Source organism: Ambystoma mexicanum, chromosome 9, assembly GCF_040938575.1.
Source record: "Ambystoma mexicanum isolate Mex_15411 chromosome 9, UKY_AmexF1_1, whole genome shotgun sequence".
In the NCBI taxonomy this organism is placed as follows: Eukaryota; Metazoa; Chordata; class Amphibia; order Caudata; family Ambystomatidae; genus Ambystoma; species Ambystoma mexicanum.
In genome coordinates, this window is record NC_090931.1 from 231,155,220 (window position 1) to 231,173,938 (window position 18,719).

Consider the following 18,719-nt stretch of genomic DNA (forward strand, 5'->3'; position numbering starts at 1 on the left):
AGTCTTCCAACTATCCCAGTGTCATAGGTATCTGTCTGCACTATGAAAGGTCTCTTTAAATCAGGTGCCCTTAGACCAGGGGCCTGATCTAGGGATTCTTTCAGGCCAGTGAAGGCCTTCTCACACTCAGGAGTTCATAAGAAATATTTAGGTCCCCTATGAGTAGTGAGGGCAGTCAGAGGGACAGTTATATTTCTATAGGTTGCCACTTTACTCCTGTATTTCCCAGTGAGGCCCAGGAAAGTCCTCACTTGGGCTCGGGTAGTGGGGGTTGCCCAGTTCTGTACATTAAGTACTTGACTGATAAGAGGTTGCATCTTGTCCCCACTTACACCAACTTCATGCATGAGGAAGGCCAATGGCTCCTGTTCATTTTGACACTTGGCTGTCTTTCTGAACAAGTTGGCCTGATGAAGGTCCTGACACCAAATCTCTTGAGTCAGACCCAGTTACTCCCAAGAGGGGGTTGAATCTGCCATGTCATCCAGACATGTTTTGCTGTGATCCATTTTCCCATTCAGAACAGGTGCTAAGCTCAGTTGACAGGTGTCAGTTGCAGCCACCAATCCAGGAGACTGTACACTGAAGTAGGGCTCTGAAAAGGCCAAAACCGCTGTCTCCTCCTCAGCACAGACTGACAGGGATATGTTGATCATAACAGCCTCTGTACTTTTCAATACAGAGCTGACCCACTAAAGTGTTACCCTTTAGTGAAGAGTGTGCGTCTGTCTTGGGGACAGAACACAGAACTCTAGTGTCCATACATGATCCAAAACTGGCTTTACATGTATATCCCTTCAGTTCCTCAGAACTGAACTCTTGACAGCTAGAATCCTCAGACACTCTTTGTTCCAACACAGGGTGGATCTCACACCAACTGTCAGAACTTTGTCTTGGTTCTGAACCACCACAACACCCAATCTTGGTGGGTTCACTTATTCCCAGTATGCAGTCTGGTTCCCACCAACCTGTTATAAAGGGTGTCAGTGCCTCAGCAAACTCTCCAGCTCATCTTGCTGATGTGGGGTCAGGTGAGGAGACACTAGGCCATCCTCACTGAAGCCATTTGAAAGGCTGCTTTGACACAGGGTAGGGAGGGATGTATCTGGCTCCCACTCTATAGCCATAAGCAGGGCTCCAATTTTATCTCTCAAGATAAAACCCACCATACTATTCACAGGAAACTGTATAGCAACATGTCCAGGTTCACCAAAGCCTTGAGAATAGTTTACCTTGCCAAGCTGTGAAACAAGACAAGGCCCAGACCACTGACAGGTAGTCAGGGATTTGTAGAACAGTTTTGACAGGAGAAGGTCCCACCTCCTTCTCTGGGGCTCACAGAGAGCTCCAATCAAACTCCTGAGAGATCTGACAGATCTCTCCCTCAGACCATCCTGTGGATGACAGCTGACTGATACTTGACAGGTCACTTCACCATCCCTCCACTGGGTCTGACCAGTTCTGATGACAGCAGAGGAGCTACCTCTGTAGCTGTCATTCAGCATGGTGTGAATGACTGACTTGGCAGTCATTCCCTGTGGTTTGGCATAAGGGCATATGGGACTATGCTCAGTAATCCCTGATTTCAACGTATTGCCTGAGGTCTCCAGGGTAAAAGGCTAATAAAATTAGGCCTTGTTTCTGGTAACAATGAGTTTACTCCTAAAAGTGAACTCTGAAGTAATTGAATTCCTGCCTCACTTCTCTCAACCTGGTGACAGAGAGTGATACCCCTACATTGGTTTTCCTCTGGGACCCCCATCATGGGCCAGCAGGAATGTGTGTTAAACCACACAGGTGATATCCTCACAATAGGATGCTTCACAAGGGGAATGTCACACACTAACTGTAGGAGGAAGGGCCTCACAACCTGAGTAACCTCCAACCTCTCAAGGTTTGCTCTGGTAGGCTCTGTGGGCTTACTTTGCAGTAACCCACCTTCCTGGTGAATTCTTTGCTTCACTGGAGGAGAATCCTCTAATTGGAAGCAGGCATTTCTCCATAGGCCTAACCATGATGGTTTCCTTTTCTGTTGGCCCACACTTTTGTTCTCCTAGGACTCTCCTCTGCCTGTATACTAGGCAGCTGAGGAGGCCCATAGGATTCAAGGTTTTCGGGGATCCCTCTTCCAAACTAGGAGTGGGGACACTTCCAACTACCTCAACATCAGTTGTAGGTAAGGCAGGAGGAATATTCGCCTTTCCTCTGCCTGTTTTTCTGACTCCACTGGCCATGGGTTTCCCCTTAGGCCTAGGCTTTCTCTTAGGCTGATTTTGAGACATAGTGCTTGAAGGGTCTGGTGAGGGCCTGTCAGGACCTAAGTCTTGAAGACTCAACTCACCCAGCACTCTTCTAGGAACCACTCTCCTGACATTGACATATGCCCTAACCATTTCTAAGAGAGGGCCTACCAACCAACTGAGTATCCCCCACAAGAACTCTGGCAAGAACCTGTGGGTTTACCATGAATGAAGCTACTTCAGTAGGACTGGGCTCAGTGTTCCTAACAATAGACGTACTTACACCTACTACCTGAACACTATCCTCAACAGAATTATTACTATGCAATAGGACAGGAATGGGAGCCAAGGCTCCAGCACTGCTAGTTTCCAAGGAATCTAGACAAACTTCAGACTCTTCCTCTGAGGGATTGGAGTCTAAAGGGAAGAACACCCCTGCTGTCCCTTTTTCCTCATACTGAGAGAAGGCCAGACTAGCAGAGTGGACCCCCAAGGTTTTACCCTTACATTTGGGGTCCCCATTCCTGTGGTCACTTGCTCCACAAGTGTAACAAGCCCCACTGGCACTTGACACATAGGCAGGATTAGAGTAGCTATTTACTTGATTGGGAGGGTTAGTCCCACTACCCTGACCTGATTCTGATGACTTTCCCTTATTAAACTTTTTGTGGGCCTTCTTTGACATAGTTTTATCAGTATCCACACCCCCTTTCTCTTTCTGCTTCTTTCCCTCCTCCTGCTTACCTGAAGCAGGCTTGTCCTTATGGGACACTCTATGAGAAACCCATAAGTCAGCAGCACTGGCTAGCCTCTTCGGATTTAACTCCTTTGAGTCAGCCAAATGCTACTTAAGCTCTGGGGAACAAGAGGTAAAAATATGTTCAAGCATGACCAAATGAATCATGCCCTCAAAGGTGGTTACCTGATAGGCTTCTATCCAGCCACTCAAGTTTTTCAGAGAATCTGCAACAAAACTTACATAGGTCATACATTCTTTCTTTCTATATTCTCTAAACCTCCTCAAATATTGGGCAGTAGTCTTCCCAAACTTGAGGATAAGAGATTGCTTAAGTTTTACAAAGTCTAACCTATCAGCCTTTGACATGTCCACAATAGCACCACAGCTAGAATGGGGCAGTCTGCTGATCAACCATGCACTTCTGTCAGCATCACTCACTCCTTGTACCTCACAAGCATATTCAAAACTTACAAGCCAGTCAATTATATCATTATTTTCCTAATACATACTCAGGAGATCTTTAGGAAACTTAGGATGTGAAGAGGACCCAGAACCATCTCCAGATCCTCTGGAAGAACCCTGTGAAGCCTGAATCTTGGCAAGCTCCAGCTGGTGATCCCTATCTTTCTGCTCTCAACCCTCTCCAGTTCCAATTTTACCATGGCAAACTCAAGTTCTTTTTCCTTGAACCTGAGGGTGTCTTTCTTCAAATTGAACAATGCCTCTGCATTAGAGCAGGCCTCAACCAGAAGTTCAGAGGATGCACTTTCTCCCTCCTCATCTACAACATCAGTCACTGGAGTGACAGTAATGACATTACTGGTGCTGCGTCTACCCCAGATCCACTATCAGGACCATTAGTTAAGATAGGCACAACTTTGTTTCTTTCGAAATCCAGAATTTTTATAATTAACTTAGCTTTTAAACCAGAGACTGTCAAGCCTCTACCAACAAATAACTTTCTCAATTGCTCCACATTTGGTGAAAGTGATTGTTTCCATGATACTTAGTTTAGTAGGTGACTTATATCCACAAGGCAATCAAATATGATAGTGTCTTGTTTAAGTATAATCTGGACACACCACCAGTGATCTACACTGTGGTACCCAATACTGATCCTGTTCACAAAACACCAAGATGTTATGTGGAGAGGGTCATCTCACCGCTGTACACCAATTTGTTAAGACTGATTTCATATACTCTGGCCTGGTGGACAAATGTATAGAAGGCCAACCTATATTGTTTCAGAGGCAACTCTCTGAAGCTGTAGCCAAACTATTTTAAGGTAGCAGTGACAGGCGGTCTAGGCTAAGATCTTCAGAGGGGTGAGATTGTAAAGGGTCCACAATGAGGTCACACAATGGGAGTCACAAATTACCCTTAGACAGGATGTATAAAAATAAAGTTATTTAATTATGGCCAAATACACTATAAGAAAAATGAACACAAGCATGTAGACTTATCAACCAATACCATCAAACTAAAATACATATATACAATCACAGGTTCAAGTGCAAAATACAAATCAAAATGCTCCTGCAAGGGAATGAACAGGTGAGTATTACACACAAAAAGGTCCACAGAGAGGTAACCCCTAACTAATATTGTCCAATCCTAAGTTGCCTGGGGCCTTGTGCCCTATTGTTGAGGATACAAAGATACAGCACTCAGGAGGCAGGAGAAAATGTAGGTAGGATCTCTGGGGTCCAGTGAAGGATAATTAGAGCCAGAGTTCAAGATAGACAGTGTCCAAAATTCCCCCCAACAGTTAGAAGTCTTGCCCAGGCAAGTATTGGCAAAGCCAATAGGTTTTAGATAAAGGATATTATAAGTCCATTGACTTACAATAGGAGTGTAGGGGTATGTTAACGCTCAATAACTTATCCCCCTCACTCCGAATCTTCCCAAGACTTTCCAGGACAAAGGAAGGGTGTCCTGGCTTGCTTTTTCCACTGAATTCCGCGGCCCTCGATTTTCCCGGGTTGCAGGATTGAGTGATTCTCTGGTTACGATCTTTTGTTGGTGCAAGGACTCTTGATGAAGAAATGTAGAAACACACAATGCAGCACCCTTCTCAGGACTGGAGGCAGGTCAGAAAAGCGGGTTTTGGACAGTGCACGCCGCGCAGAGCGATGCAGCAGGACTCAGTAGCCGCGGTCAGACTTTCCAGTCTTTCTTGGGTTTCCTTGGTGCTAGGATGCCAAAATTTAGCAGAGCCTGTTGTTGAAGTGGCAGCTGAGGGTGTGCCAAGTTTCAGGTGGAAACCCTGAACGGCAACAAAGATAACCCAGTAGCCCACAAATGAAGCTGGTCAGCCACAGGACGATTCCTGGGCACTTCCAAAGGCGGTTTTTGCACTGGACACCGAGTAGGCTTCGGTAATGGATGGTCGCTCCACTCCTGGGGTTGCAGCACCTTCGCAGGCCTACTGGAGATCAAGAGACAGACAGGCCTCGACCAGGACTGCAGCAGAAGTTGCTTGCCAGGCCTCCTTCAGACAGGTTACAGTTTTCTTTGCGGGTCTTAACAGCTAGACGGATTCTTGGCTCCTTCAGGTTCTTCCAGGATCTCTGAGAATTGCATGCAGGGACCCTCTTCTCATCCTAAAAGCCATGTAGGAGTCAAAACTCCCACTAGCCAATGGCAGAACTAGCCCACACACACACCCCACAGTGTTCCAATCAGGATCACTGGTGGGAACACTCATGCATACCACTCAGACACACAGAAACCAGGATGTGAATTAGGGTCAGACTGACCCAGCCCACATCCTTCCTGCAAACACACAAAGCCCTCCAGTAGCCCGCCAAAAGCTTCTGCTTTCCCGGGCACTCGAAGTCCTTATAAGGATCTTTCTGGCCTCTGAGGCCAGGAAGAAGGCTAAACAACAAGATGCAAAAAGAATGGACGAAAAACCTCTTGGCACGGCCATGTTTGGCCAGTAGCCACAGTAAGTAGCCAAACGCGGTAAACGCAGTTAAGCTAAAAAAAAAATCCCCAAAAAGTGGGGAAAAGTCACTGCTGCCACCAGCCCATCTTTTAAGCACCTCAGAATAACCAAAAAATCCTTTCAGTGTTAGTCTAGGGCAAAACAAAAATGAACCGCATTGCACTGCAGTGTAAGCGGCTGTGTGCAATGATAAAAAGTTACCACATGTGATACAAAAGTAACCACAAGTAACAACATAGTCACAAGACTAAGGGAAACACTGTTTCCCAGTACTGATAGCCTTAAGGACATATCAGTTTCCCCATATCATGTGAGCAAAGGCCAGTACAGTGAAGCTTAAGGCTTCACTGTACTGCAAAAAGTACAGGTCAGATTGAAAAATCAAAGCAAAAAGTTTGGGGTTTCCATAAAGATGGAAGGAAAGGTGCAGTAAAGATAATCTTTCCTAACACTTACTCATGATGCTTAGTTAGGCATTTTGTGACAGATCATCTTCTGATCGCTCTGGTAGTATCTCTCTTGCATTTTTGAACTGAAATAGCTGCACCTGGCACGCGATAGTCACGCTACCCAGAAGCAGACACTAATTTTACAGACACAGCTGTTTACGTGTCTTCTGTCTGTTGTTAATAAAGTTGAGTCCTACTTTTAAATAGTATCACTTTCCAACGCGCATGCCCGCACTTCCAGTCACTGTTTCTCCCTGTCGAGCTGTTCACCGGATGCCTGGTAAGCGCCTTTCAGGCATGATAAACATCCAATTTTGCATATTTTCCTAGCAGTCCTTTCCATAAACATCCAATTACTGGGTTCCAGCTAGTCTGTTGATCCTCATATACAGAGCGATCTTTTAGACTCATAACCCCATAGTTCAACACCGCTAATGGCCCGTTGCTAAGCAACCTGATACATGGTATGCTACGATTACGGAATGCTAGCCCGGAACGCCAGTCTAAGATTTATCTTGCCTCTAGTTAGCTACACGGGTGTTTGAGATATTACCATTTGGGTTAATATATCACATACAAAACATTACCAGAAGCACCATTATACACTTTGATACCATGAGGCTTGGCTTTTCATTCCTTCCAACTAAGTGCCATAGCCCTAATTTCCATTGTTTTCATTCCATCGTAGGGCTTTGTACTCCACTAAGGTGCCACACGACGGCCACGACTCTGTATTACTCTCTGTCATCCTTTTGCAGAGTGTCCCTGGTCACTCCTAGTCACCAAGTCTCCTGGGTCAACAGCTCCCCGGACTCTTGGCAAGCATGTTTAATAAATAACACCATTCATATCTGCATGTCTCTTATCACCCACTCACTGGGCTCAAGTAAGTCCACTCACATATAGAGTGATGGTAGAGACTCACTGCCCCGTAGCTCAACGCTGCACCACTACCCGTTGCTATGTAATGGGACACACTTTATGTAACCATCATGGAATGTCATTTCAAGGCTAAGCCTGCTCTTGAGTCACCTACACGGGTTTCCGATGAAATTCCATGATGGGTTATACAACACATATACAATGTCATCACTTTGCTGAAGTTCCAGCTCGCTCAAATGCACCCTGGCACCAACAGACCATGGACATTTGAGTGATTAGATCTTTCCACTCAATACTCACCAGCAAATTATTACATGGCTCTTCACTTCATCCTATCAGGTGCCGTAGCTCTAAACATTTGTTGTTTTTTACTCAACTATAGCGCTTTGAACACCATTAAGGCACCAAATCACTGCCACAACGTCTCGCAGAGTGTGTCTGGTCCTACTAAAGCAGGTATGCTCACTTGAAGAATAGTAGTTTGCCTATTTTGACTTACCAATATATAACTAGGCCTAATTTGAGCCTTTTGTTCCACAGTTACCTTAAAAGCCCATTGAAAAAGTCAGCTCTTCGCTTGTACGCAAGACAGTATCATAATAATATTCTATCTCAAGACGCCCCACTAAGATCATAGGTAGGTCGCCTTCCACAGAACTCCCCTTTACCTTACTTTTAAGGTTTTCTATCACATTTTAAAACTTTGTAACCTAGATGAACAGAGCAATCTGCTGAAACAGTCTTTCATGTTAAACAACACTCTTTATTGTCCTGTCGACAGTTCGGGACAGTTCGGAACATCGTACAATCTGTATCACATTGTGATTTTGATGTTTAAATCACCTCCGAACCAGAAACACCCACTTGTTGTGTCGACAGATTTTACATACTGTTAATGTGCCAGCAGTACATGCAGTACATGCAATCTCACTCTTGTTGTTACTAACCACACAACTTACAGAATTGTTTACTTTTTGACTCTGTTCGAGACTAATGGTCCAGTCCTTTTTTCAATTTTAATATGAAACTTCATTATGAATAAATGTAGTTTTATCTATACAATTTCCTTTATTCAGTCATGTGTGATTTAGAGGTTAGTTTATAATTTTACCTAACCTTCTTTAGTTTGGTTGCACCTCCTGTGCGTGTTAGAGAGTGGTAGTCTTTGACTCTGCACCTTGATTGCCTGTTACTGGTCACCCTCTAGAGTCAGGCCCAGGAAAATAAAAAAGAGGGTTTCATCGCCCCCCCCCACACTCTATTTTCTTTGCCTTTGACAGTGTCAATAGTTTATTATTGTGGGATAAGATGGAGAAAATGGGCTGCCCGCCTGATCTATTATATATTGTGAAGTTATTACATGAGGAATCAATGGTAAAGGTCAAATTAAGAAGTGACAGAATGACCACTGCTTCATTTCAAACAAATGAAGGCGTCAAGCAAAAATGTCTTGTTGGCACCGATTTTATTTAACGTATACCTTGCTTACTTGCCAATGAGACTGAAGGCTGTTGAAAATTATGCTCCCAGGATAGGTAGGAAACACACTGTATGTCTTTCCTATGGGTATGTCTAGGACAGTTAACAAATTATGGAAAATGAACTTGTGAATAACATGGAAAAGACCAAGGCCATGCAGATTTCATCTAAGTGGATAAATAGATCCAACTTAATCACATTTTATGGATTTATTGAGTAGATTGATAGCAATACCTATGTTGGGATGAAGATCAGTAAGACAGCAAAATATGACGAGCTAGTTGAATCTCAAAGAATGAAAGCTTTTCAGCTTAGTAATCTTTTTGATAATATTGCAAAGAAGACGGCAGACTGTAGTCTGGCAGGTATAATCAGACTTTATAAACAAAGCTTTTGTCCAGCTATTTTATATGGCCTTGAAGCCCTGATTATGAAACATATTGTGATGCTGGAAATGCCTTATGGAGGGATAGGGTCTCTTGTCCTTGTCCTACCACTTCTCTGTGTGTTTTTCTCTCTGTTTTCTGCCAAAGTGATCCTGCCTGGACCTCTATCAGAGCAGCTCTTCATTCCTATCTTTTGGTGATCATCACCCATCAGATACTCTTTTGGCACCCATGGGTGGGAGTACACCCGTTTACCCCCTTATGTGTGTTTTGGGCACCTGTGTGTTGCCCACAGAGCAGGGTATGGGCTGGTGGCAGCTACATGCTGACTTGACAGTGGCTCTGAGTGTCCTCCATTTTTGGGACACCCAGGCCCTGCCATAGACATCAATGGATTCCTGTTAGGAGGCCAGATGGCTCCTGTGGCCTCCTGGTTTCTATTGACTTTTGCCTTGTTTGCCAAAGTCCTGGGAAGGCCTGACTATGTCCCTTCCCCCTGAATGGCTGTTGGGTGGAAACACCATATATGGCTGTGGACCTGCCTCCTGTCAGACTGACTGGAGCCTTCACAGGCGGTGTGTGTTGTGGGTACACCATAGGGGTGGAACCTGTGTGAATGGAGTCTGAAGTGAACTCACATTCTCTGTTGTGGGTGTCTGGCTTCTGTGTGTGACACAATGAATGGGACAGAACTGACTGAAACTGACATGAATGCAGTGTAGCATGCTGAAAGGCTGGGTACTTGCCTTAATCCACACTCCTTTGTCATGGGTGTCTGGGTGTTACCAGTTTGTTCAGTAGCTGAAGGTGAATCTTAGCAAGAAGAAGCTGCTCCTTAAAGCTCAGCTGGAAGAGAAGTCTGCTGCTGCATTTCTTCAACAATCCGAAAGCTGCCGTGTCTCTCGAGGACTGATCCAGAAAGGACCTGCAAAGGAGACCTCTCCCCGAGCTAGGAGGGACCATCATGCACAACTGCTACTCTTAAGTATCCTGTGGGCCTGCATTCCGGAGAAGGGGTCTTTGAAGTCCATAGAAGGAGTGCCAGACATCTCAAGCCAGAGAACTCCATTGGTGTCACTCATGGCCCAGAGGTGTGTTTTGTGACCGCTGGAAGCTGTTGATGTCTATCACCCAGATGAGGGGGTACACTGGCATAGAGCGGCTGGACAACCAGAGCTGCAACTGACCACTTTTTCCCGCCGGAGAGAGCCGATACTCATTGGGTGCTGTGGAAGGGTGGGTTCCCCCCACCAGAACCTATCGAAGTTGTCCCAAGGGTCCAGACTTGGTGAGGGTTAGAGGACTACTACAGTGGTCAATTCCAGATCCACAGAAGCCATCCAGAGGTCTGTGCTGCGGCTGCAGCACCAAAGAACTAAAAGTCAGAAAATTGCGATAATCTGAAACCCGACACCAAAAGTGACCTATGCCCCTGTTGTCGACAGAAGTCATTGAAAGGTCCCAGGGGTCTTATCTTCACCCACCAAGCCAAAGGAGACCACAGCAAGATTCTTCTTTACAGAACTTCAACAGTCAGAGAAATCATCGACCAAAGGAAAGCACTGCAAAGAGCCAAACTGCTGCCACTCCAAAAGACTTTGGTTTCTTTTCATTCCTGGACTCAGCATCCCAGTGGCTCTTTCTTCCAAAGGGGGTCCATCCTCGGAGGGAATCGTTGTGAAAAGCCAAGAAACTCTGCCACTTTGCCTGCCAAGGCACCAAAGGTACTGTGACGAGGAAGAGCCTCTTCTAGCTTCAGGTCTCATACAGCGGTCCCTGATTCGTACTTTGAGGTGGTAGAACCTTTTAAAAGAAAGCACAACGTTATTGAACAATTTTGGAGTGGGCTGTTAAAGACAACAGACGTTACTCCCTAACATTTCTATTACAGGTTGCCCGAGTGGGGAAATCCTCACTCAGAATTACTTGTCTAGTCTAAAGAAAGCATTCTGCCTCTGTTCATAATTAACCTACCTTTCTTTCCTATTCTATGCTTGTTGCACCGTATTTAAGAATTCACCTACCATTTAAAAACGGTCTGCAGTTAGTGCAGTTGTTACTGAATTTAAGTAGTGTGTGGTACCACACAGAGTGTATATAGTTACCATTCTCTGAATGAGTATTCCATGTACAAAGTGTTATTATGTACATGTATATATTTGGCAGCAGCAGCAGTAAGCTTTATTTTATATAAAGAAGCTGTGTTATCATCTAACATAGTGTGTGGACATTCCTCTGTGGGGGCTTTGGGGAAACAATGGGCCTTATTACACCGTAGACGGTAAGGGTTTACCGGTTGCTTTTTGCAGGCGTTAAAAACCAACCCGCAAAGGGCTCAGGGAGCTAATTACGGTACCGCAATTTGCGGTACCGTAATTAGCACCTTCCCCATTCCCATTATGCCCTATGGGGCAAAAATGGGAATGGGGAAGGGCAATGGTGGAAGGGGGAATTACCGCCCCGCCAACCTTGGAATGGGGCGGTAATTCCCCTTTCCACCAAGGTGGTGCCGGCATGAACCATGGCGCTAATAGCGCCATGGTTCTCCGCCTATCGTGCAATGAGGCCCAATGTACTTAAGAACCTGCCTGCATCACCTCCTGAAAGCTTAAGCCTGGCTGCTCGCCACATTTACCAAATTGAGAGCCTTGCTGGGGTTGTTCTGTGCCTTTACCCTACCATATAGGGGCAGAAGTACAGATAACCCCCTCCAGTCTTTACAGATATGAATTGGCCAAACATACTTGAGGGAAACTTTTGGTGAAATATTTAAATTTTGCCCCTCCCACCCCCCTCTATGCCAATGGAATATCTTAGACTAGAGTTGGGCCTTATTTCTCTTCAAGGCCTGGTTTAAAAAAGGCGTGGGGCACTTTACATCAAGGCTATTTGCTTTCCTAAGTGTCCGCATCTGTCTGAAATTTTGCTAGCGGGACCCTTAGTAAAAACCATTCTGAGTTTGTGAATAAAGCATTTTTTTAACTGATAGAGTGGGTATGTACTATTAATACAAATTATTCTTATCATACTCTAAAAAACACTTTCCGAAAACAGGCTGATATGTGGAATTGGAACACCAATTATGCCCAGCTTAGTAAATTAAAGACCTACCAAAATGTAACCATGTTGGTCCATAAATTCAAATCTGCTCCATCATACCTGTACCAGCGCCCTAATATTAGCGTACAGAAAATTATTTTAATGTTGAAAACAATTCAACTCCCATTTTTATCAGTAATTGGATCAAAGCTAAAGCTTACTTCTGATGAAAGATACTTTCACATATGCAGGCTGCAACGTGTTATTCAAACCGCTAGACATGAAATGACAGAATGTTGCTTGCTGGGTAGTGTTAACATGTGCAATTTAGGGAAATACTGCGACTATGAAACAATCAAAAATATTGATTTTTGCTATGTCTGTTTAAATACATAACTCTTCTGGTCACACTGCACTTCATCGAAGATGGGCTCATGTGTCTACATTTTTAGTATGTGTTTTAATAATGTATTACGTGGACATTTTAAGAATGAATATAATTCATAGAATTGTATGAATTATTAAGTTTTAACATTATCGATGAAAATGAATGTTTTGGTGTGAATATTTAATACGTATGTTTTTGTGAAAAGTTCTATGAACTGACCACAGTAAAATAATAAAAAATGTAATATAACAAGAACTCCTTCAGGGCATACCCAGAAAATTGAAATTGTTATTATTTTTTTTTTTGCAGCATTCTTTTTTGGGGCATACTCCTCCAAATTGTACAGATGAAAGAAGGAGGAATTTGAAGCTACAGGTTGTTTTTGGAAGCAGGCAAGTGGATGTAAATAAACAGATTGAGGACATTTACAACGGAATAGACCAGATGATACCTCCTGCCATTTACATTTATAAGAACCAAACAACCAGTGTTGAAAAAAGCCGAGCTGTGTTGATAAATCCTCGTAGCAATTATTGCACTGGAGAAAATTTGACAATTCAGCTTGACATGTTTGACTATAATGGCAACAGAAAAAATCATGGAGGGGACTTCTTCATTGCTCGAATCTATTCGCCCGAACTTGGTGCAAGTGCTTCTGGGAAGATTGAAGACTTTCACAGTGGAATCTACCACGTCCATTTTACCCTATTTTGGGTGGGCAAAGTTAAGATGTCCATACGGTTACTCCACCCTAGTGAGGCTCTGCCCTCCTTATGGAAAGCACGAAATCAAGGATACGGAAATGTAGATTTCACAGGCACATTTCTCAATCGGACACATGAAGTTACCACTAACTGTAGCTTTCAAATACAAACAGAGGAAAAATTATGCGAGTACATAGACGAGAGAGATGGGGAATACTTCTGCTGCATTAAACCCGATCATGTCCCATGTGAAGCTTTCAGCTACATGATGTCTGTCAACAACAAGCATTCATATCTGAGCCACCTGGAGCAAACTCTCATTGAGGGGTAAATATTTAGACTGTTTCATTAAAATAACAATTTTTTAATATATTTGAGATAGGGACTTGCAAGCTATTGTAATGTGGCTAGACTTTGGCAAAATGAAAAGTTGAGGAAGGAGGAACATAGACACTACTGGACAGATTCATAAAACGCAGTGCAGATGAAAGGAGCGCAGAAAATGCACTTGTTTCATGTGCACTGCTTCAGAAATGCTCAGGCCGCCCTATACACATGGAGGACCTGAGCATTTTTGGAGGGGCAAGATGCACTGTCCAGCCCCTTTCATACTTTAATGTCAGGAGTGCGCTCCCGACACTTATATAGGACAGGCTCCCAGCAACCAGATGGTTTCAGGGAATGCATTTCCCCGAGACAGGCCCTTAAAGGACTCATCTCTGTGAAACAACGGAAAAAAAGCATTTCCATATATGTTTGGGGGATTGAAATGTCTGTGATGATTTGTGCCTCCCCTGCACCTGCTCTAAAAGGCGAGGAGGGGAACCTTGTAGAAATGCCCCCATATTTGCGCAAATGCAAAATGGGGAAAAAGAGCATATGAAACTAAGATGTGTTCATTCAGATGCCATTTGTGATTTGGGATGTTACTTTTTTCAGCACTAAAGCATCTCCTCACTTGTGCCAGAAAGGTTTTGAGTATCTAACCCTTTAGGTGACAGAGATGAAAGAGGGGCAGCTGAACAAACTATCAGCGTAATCTGCGCTCTACACAGAGAGAGTTCAATATCCACCCTGACATTCTATATTGCTTAAAGTTTCTATTTCTGGAATTAAATGCAAAACAAATAAAAACAAATAAAAAAAGAATAATGCTCGTAGGAGCATTGATTCATGTACTCTATCTCTCTTATTTTTTCCAGTCCTGATTTTTAAAACTATACTATTCTAAACCTAATTTATCAACCGTTTTCAGGAAAACTGACATTGGGCCTCATTACGACTTCGGCGGTAGCCGTGCTGGTAAAACTGGCACGGCTCCTGCCGGAGTTGTTTTTTTACCGCCGCCCAGGAATGGGCAATTACTGAGTCATTACGACCCCCCCCCCCAGAATCGGTAATTGCCCATTCCCGGGCATCGGTAAAAAATGCTCTGCATTCCCATTGAGCCAGCCAATCAGGACTAGTTGCATTCAGGCATTCCTGGAGACAAAGGACAGGGGACCTTCAGGACCCTCCCTCACATCCTGTCCTTCCAGACACACTAGAGCCAGATGTGGGCTTCAGGGCTAAAGCCCACAAAAGGCAAGACAAACAAAAACTGTCTCAACGCAGAGAGTAAAACCCAAGAAAGACCTCACAAACCGAAAATGGCAAAAAAAGGACATTTTGACAAAAGGATCACCCATGGGTGCTGTACTGCGGCTGAGGGTTCAGCCTACAGTACAAAAGCACAATGGTAGGAAAAAGTAAACTACTGCCACCAGCCATTTCCAGTAGTGAGGATGACATAAACATTTTTACATGAGAGTGTAGGATAAGGGGCTACTAGGTCACCGCCCAGCACTCCACATAAGATGGTGTGTGCTGGAGCTACAAAGAGAAAAGATAACTGTTGTTCACACAACAAAAGGTAGTTAAACCTTATGAGACATCTAAAGGGATTTCTCTGTGACACTGCACTGAAGGTGCTGTGTGTCACCATACAAAAAGCAGATGCCTATGGAATTTGGCAGACTTCAAAAACAGTGAAAATACAAAATACAAATCAGGTAAAAACACACGAGCGAGTGAGCAAAAGGTCTCACTCACTCCAGGGTTAAAAGTCCTAAGTCCAGCAAACAAGCTGGGGGTCTCTAAGGTGGGAGGAATGAAGCACTAAAATGAAAATTCTCCCTAACACAAGGAAATCCGCTATTTTCTTGTACAAAGTGCAACAGATTTTGTTATCAAAATTGATTAACACTTTTGATCAATTGTATTAGTAAGTCAACTACAGGTAAAATAACTATGGGCCATGCTGAGTCCCTACATTGGTCACTCTGAAGAAGTAATGCTAGTGGTGGTGGTGCTCAAATCACACACAATATTATAACATGACAAAACATAGGATAAGGAAAGTTGCAAGAGGGGCAGAACCAGAAACAACACATAAACCTCTGGAGTTAGAAATAAATTGTGATTTCTGTTTTTATTTTATTGAATTTATAGATTGCTTTCGCCAAAGCGCTTAACAAGAGAACTTTATATATTGGTACATGAGATAAAATGACAGATCAAAATAGTGGCAGTAGAAGTTACATATTAGAAAGAAAGGAGAGAAGATGTTCTTTTAAGCACATATTTTAAGATTGTATCATCTGTCTAAAAAAAGCTCTGATTATCACATGAAAAATGTGGCTTTTTGTATGTTGTCTTTTAGGTCAAACATTGGCAAAGAAATGAAAAGTCCATTTGAAAGTATTGATGTCCTTCAATGTAATAGTAAGTTTTGGATATTTTCTTTGCAATTAGGTGATCCATTGATACAATTACACCTTTCTGCTTTTCCACATTTCCCGTCTGTAGCCCAACATAACTGGTCCAGCACTTTACTGCTGATGTAGGTGAATGATGGCTATTCCTCCCTGTAAAATGTTTTACATTGCAAAAATATGTTATTCTAGAATCCAGGAAAGTCTAAAATGAATACTTACTCGTTTACCTATGCTCAAATTGGTACAGAAGATGCTTCAATCCCTATGTTAACTAGACTGATGGAACTTATCGCTGCAAACAAGCAGTGTGCAATAAGTGGACCGCTGCCTTTTGTATGTTTATGAGTTTTGGACTACTCAGATATTCCTCACCCCATTTTTCAGCAGCGCCCCATCAATTTATTTTACATCAGTGATGTTAGTTATTAATACTTTATTGAATCAGATTTTTCCAATAACAAATACAAACATTAGTAAAACCCGGAACTTTGCACATTTTATGTATTTATTTATTTATTCATTTATTGTGTGTTTAGTACAAAACTGAGCTTTTCACACGTCAATCATCAGACACTTTAAATCACAGAAAAAACAAAATCAATCAATTAATGAATTACTTGAAATTACAATCTTTGATATTTAAAACTTTAGACTTTAGATTTTAAACTTTAAAACTATAAAATCATAAGAAATCATTAATAGTTTCAATTCTAATGGATCGTATCATTAAAACAAAATAAAAATAAAAAAGTACTAAAACAGCAGCAAGTGAATGTACTGATAAAAGGGAGCACTGAATGGCCCAAACAACCTGACAGCAGGGTTTATTGACAGCTTCCAACCATTTACAGGGTAATTCATAGAATTTCGCACAAAAGTGGCGTATGCGGCTGGCGCACAGTGTCCCTGTGCGATACACTGCGCCAGCCGCGTGCGAAAAAATCCATTTCATCCCACAGCGTATTCATGGATTTTAGCCTCCAAAATCAGCCGTGGCGCAGAGTGGCGCAGCGACCCTGCAGTAGCGCCAGTTACGCCCCCAAGAACGCCCTCGCGCAAGGAAAAGCCATCAAAATCCCCAATTCATTGCAAATGTCTGCGCTAACCCTGGACCAGTTCACAGGGCTGCCAAACAGCAAATGCCAAGCGGGGAACGTGTATTTCTGGGGTTCGCGGGAAGTTTCACACGCGATTGTCCTGGGTACATGTATTTCAGGGGTGCGCGTGAAGTTTCACACGCGATTCCATCAGGGCACGTGTATTTCAGGGGTGCGTGGGAAGTTTCACACGTGAATACAGCAGGGTACGTGTATTTCAGGGGTGCGTGAGAAGTTTCACACGCAAATACAGCAGGGTACGTGTATTTCAGGGTTGCGCGGGAAGTTCCACATGCGATTGTCCTGGGTACGTGTATTCCAGGGGTGCGCGGGAAGTCTCACACGCGAATTCAGCAGGGTACGTGTATTTCAGGGGTGCGCGGGAAGTTCCACACAGGATATTCCTGGGTACGTGTATTTCAGGGGTGCGTGTGAAGTTTCACACGTGATTCCATCAGGGCACGTGTATTTCAGGGGTGCGCGGGAAGTTTCACACGCGAATACAGCAGGGTACGTGTATTTCAGGGGTGCGCGGGAAGTTCCACACACGATTGTCCTAGGTACGTGTATTCCAGGGGTGAGCGGGAAGTCTCACACGCAAATTCAGCAGGGTACGTGTATTTCAGGGGTGTGCGGCAAGTTCCACACGTGAATTGGCCGTGTGGGTCCTCCCAGGTGTTCCCTCTACACCCTCCACGACCCCTGCAGGCAGCCCACAGCATAGGGGACTACCCTGCACCCCTGCTCATGTCCCGCAGGCAGCCCATCCACCATGGGCATGCCCCCCAGCCAAGCCACATGTCACCTTGCACTACTGATCAACAACGCATCTCTCCCTGCACCCCCACCCCCCAGCATCCAGGGGCACCCTCCACCAGTCCCGCACTCATGTCTCCCTGCACCCCCACCCCCCACCAGTCAGGGGCACCCTCCACCAGGCCCCCACTCATGTCTCCCTGCACCCCCACCCCCCACCAGTCAGGGGCACCCTCCAACAGGCCCCCACTCATGTCCAACTCATGTCTCCTTGCACCCCCACCCCCCAGCATCCAGGGGCACCCTCCACCAGGCCCCCACTCATGTTTCCCTGCACCCCCACCCCGCACCAGTCAGGGGCACCCTCCACCAGGCCCCCACTCATGTCTCCCTGCACCCCCACCCCCCTGCATCCAGGGGCACCCTCCACCAGGCCCCTACTCATGTCTCCCTGCACCCCCACACCCCACTAGTCAGGGGCACCCTCCACCAGGCCCCCACTCATGTCCAACTCATGTCTCCTTGCACCCCCACCCCCCAGCACTGTGGGGCACCTGCCAGCAGGCCCCCACTCATGTCCCACTCATGTCACCCTGCACCCCCACCCCCAGCACTGTGGGGCACCTGCCAGCAGGCCCCTACTCATGTCCCACTCATGTCTCCCTGCACCCCCACCCCCCAGCACTGTGGGGCACCCTCCACCAGGCCCCCACTCATGTCTCCTTGCACCCCCACCCCCCAGCACTGTCGGGCACCTGCCAGCAGGCCCCCACTCATGTCCCACTCATGTCCCCCTGCACCCCGACCCCCCAGCACTGTGGGGCACCTGCCAGCAGGCCCCCACTCATGTCCCA

The 18,719-nt window shown here is 44.9% G+C and overlaps 1 protein-coding gene across 2 annotated transcripts in view; it reads left to right on the forward strand.

Annotated features, from left to right (window-relative positions):
• Window positions 1–18,719, forward strand: part of LOC138487898 (NXPE family member 4-like) — a 937,091-nt gene that overhangs the window by 544,972 nt on the left and 373,400 nt on the right. For both annotated transcript variants that reach the window (XM_069614522.1, XM_069614523.1), the window contains 2 exons: window positions 12,862–13,583; window positions 15,958–16,019. In XM_069614522.1, the coding sequence (XP_069470623.1) occupies window positions 12,862–13,583; window positions 15,958–16,019 (784 nt within the window). The remainder of the gene's footprint in view (window positions 1–12,861; window positions 13,584–15,957; window positions 16,020–18,719) is intronic.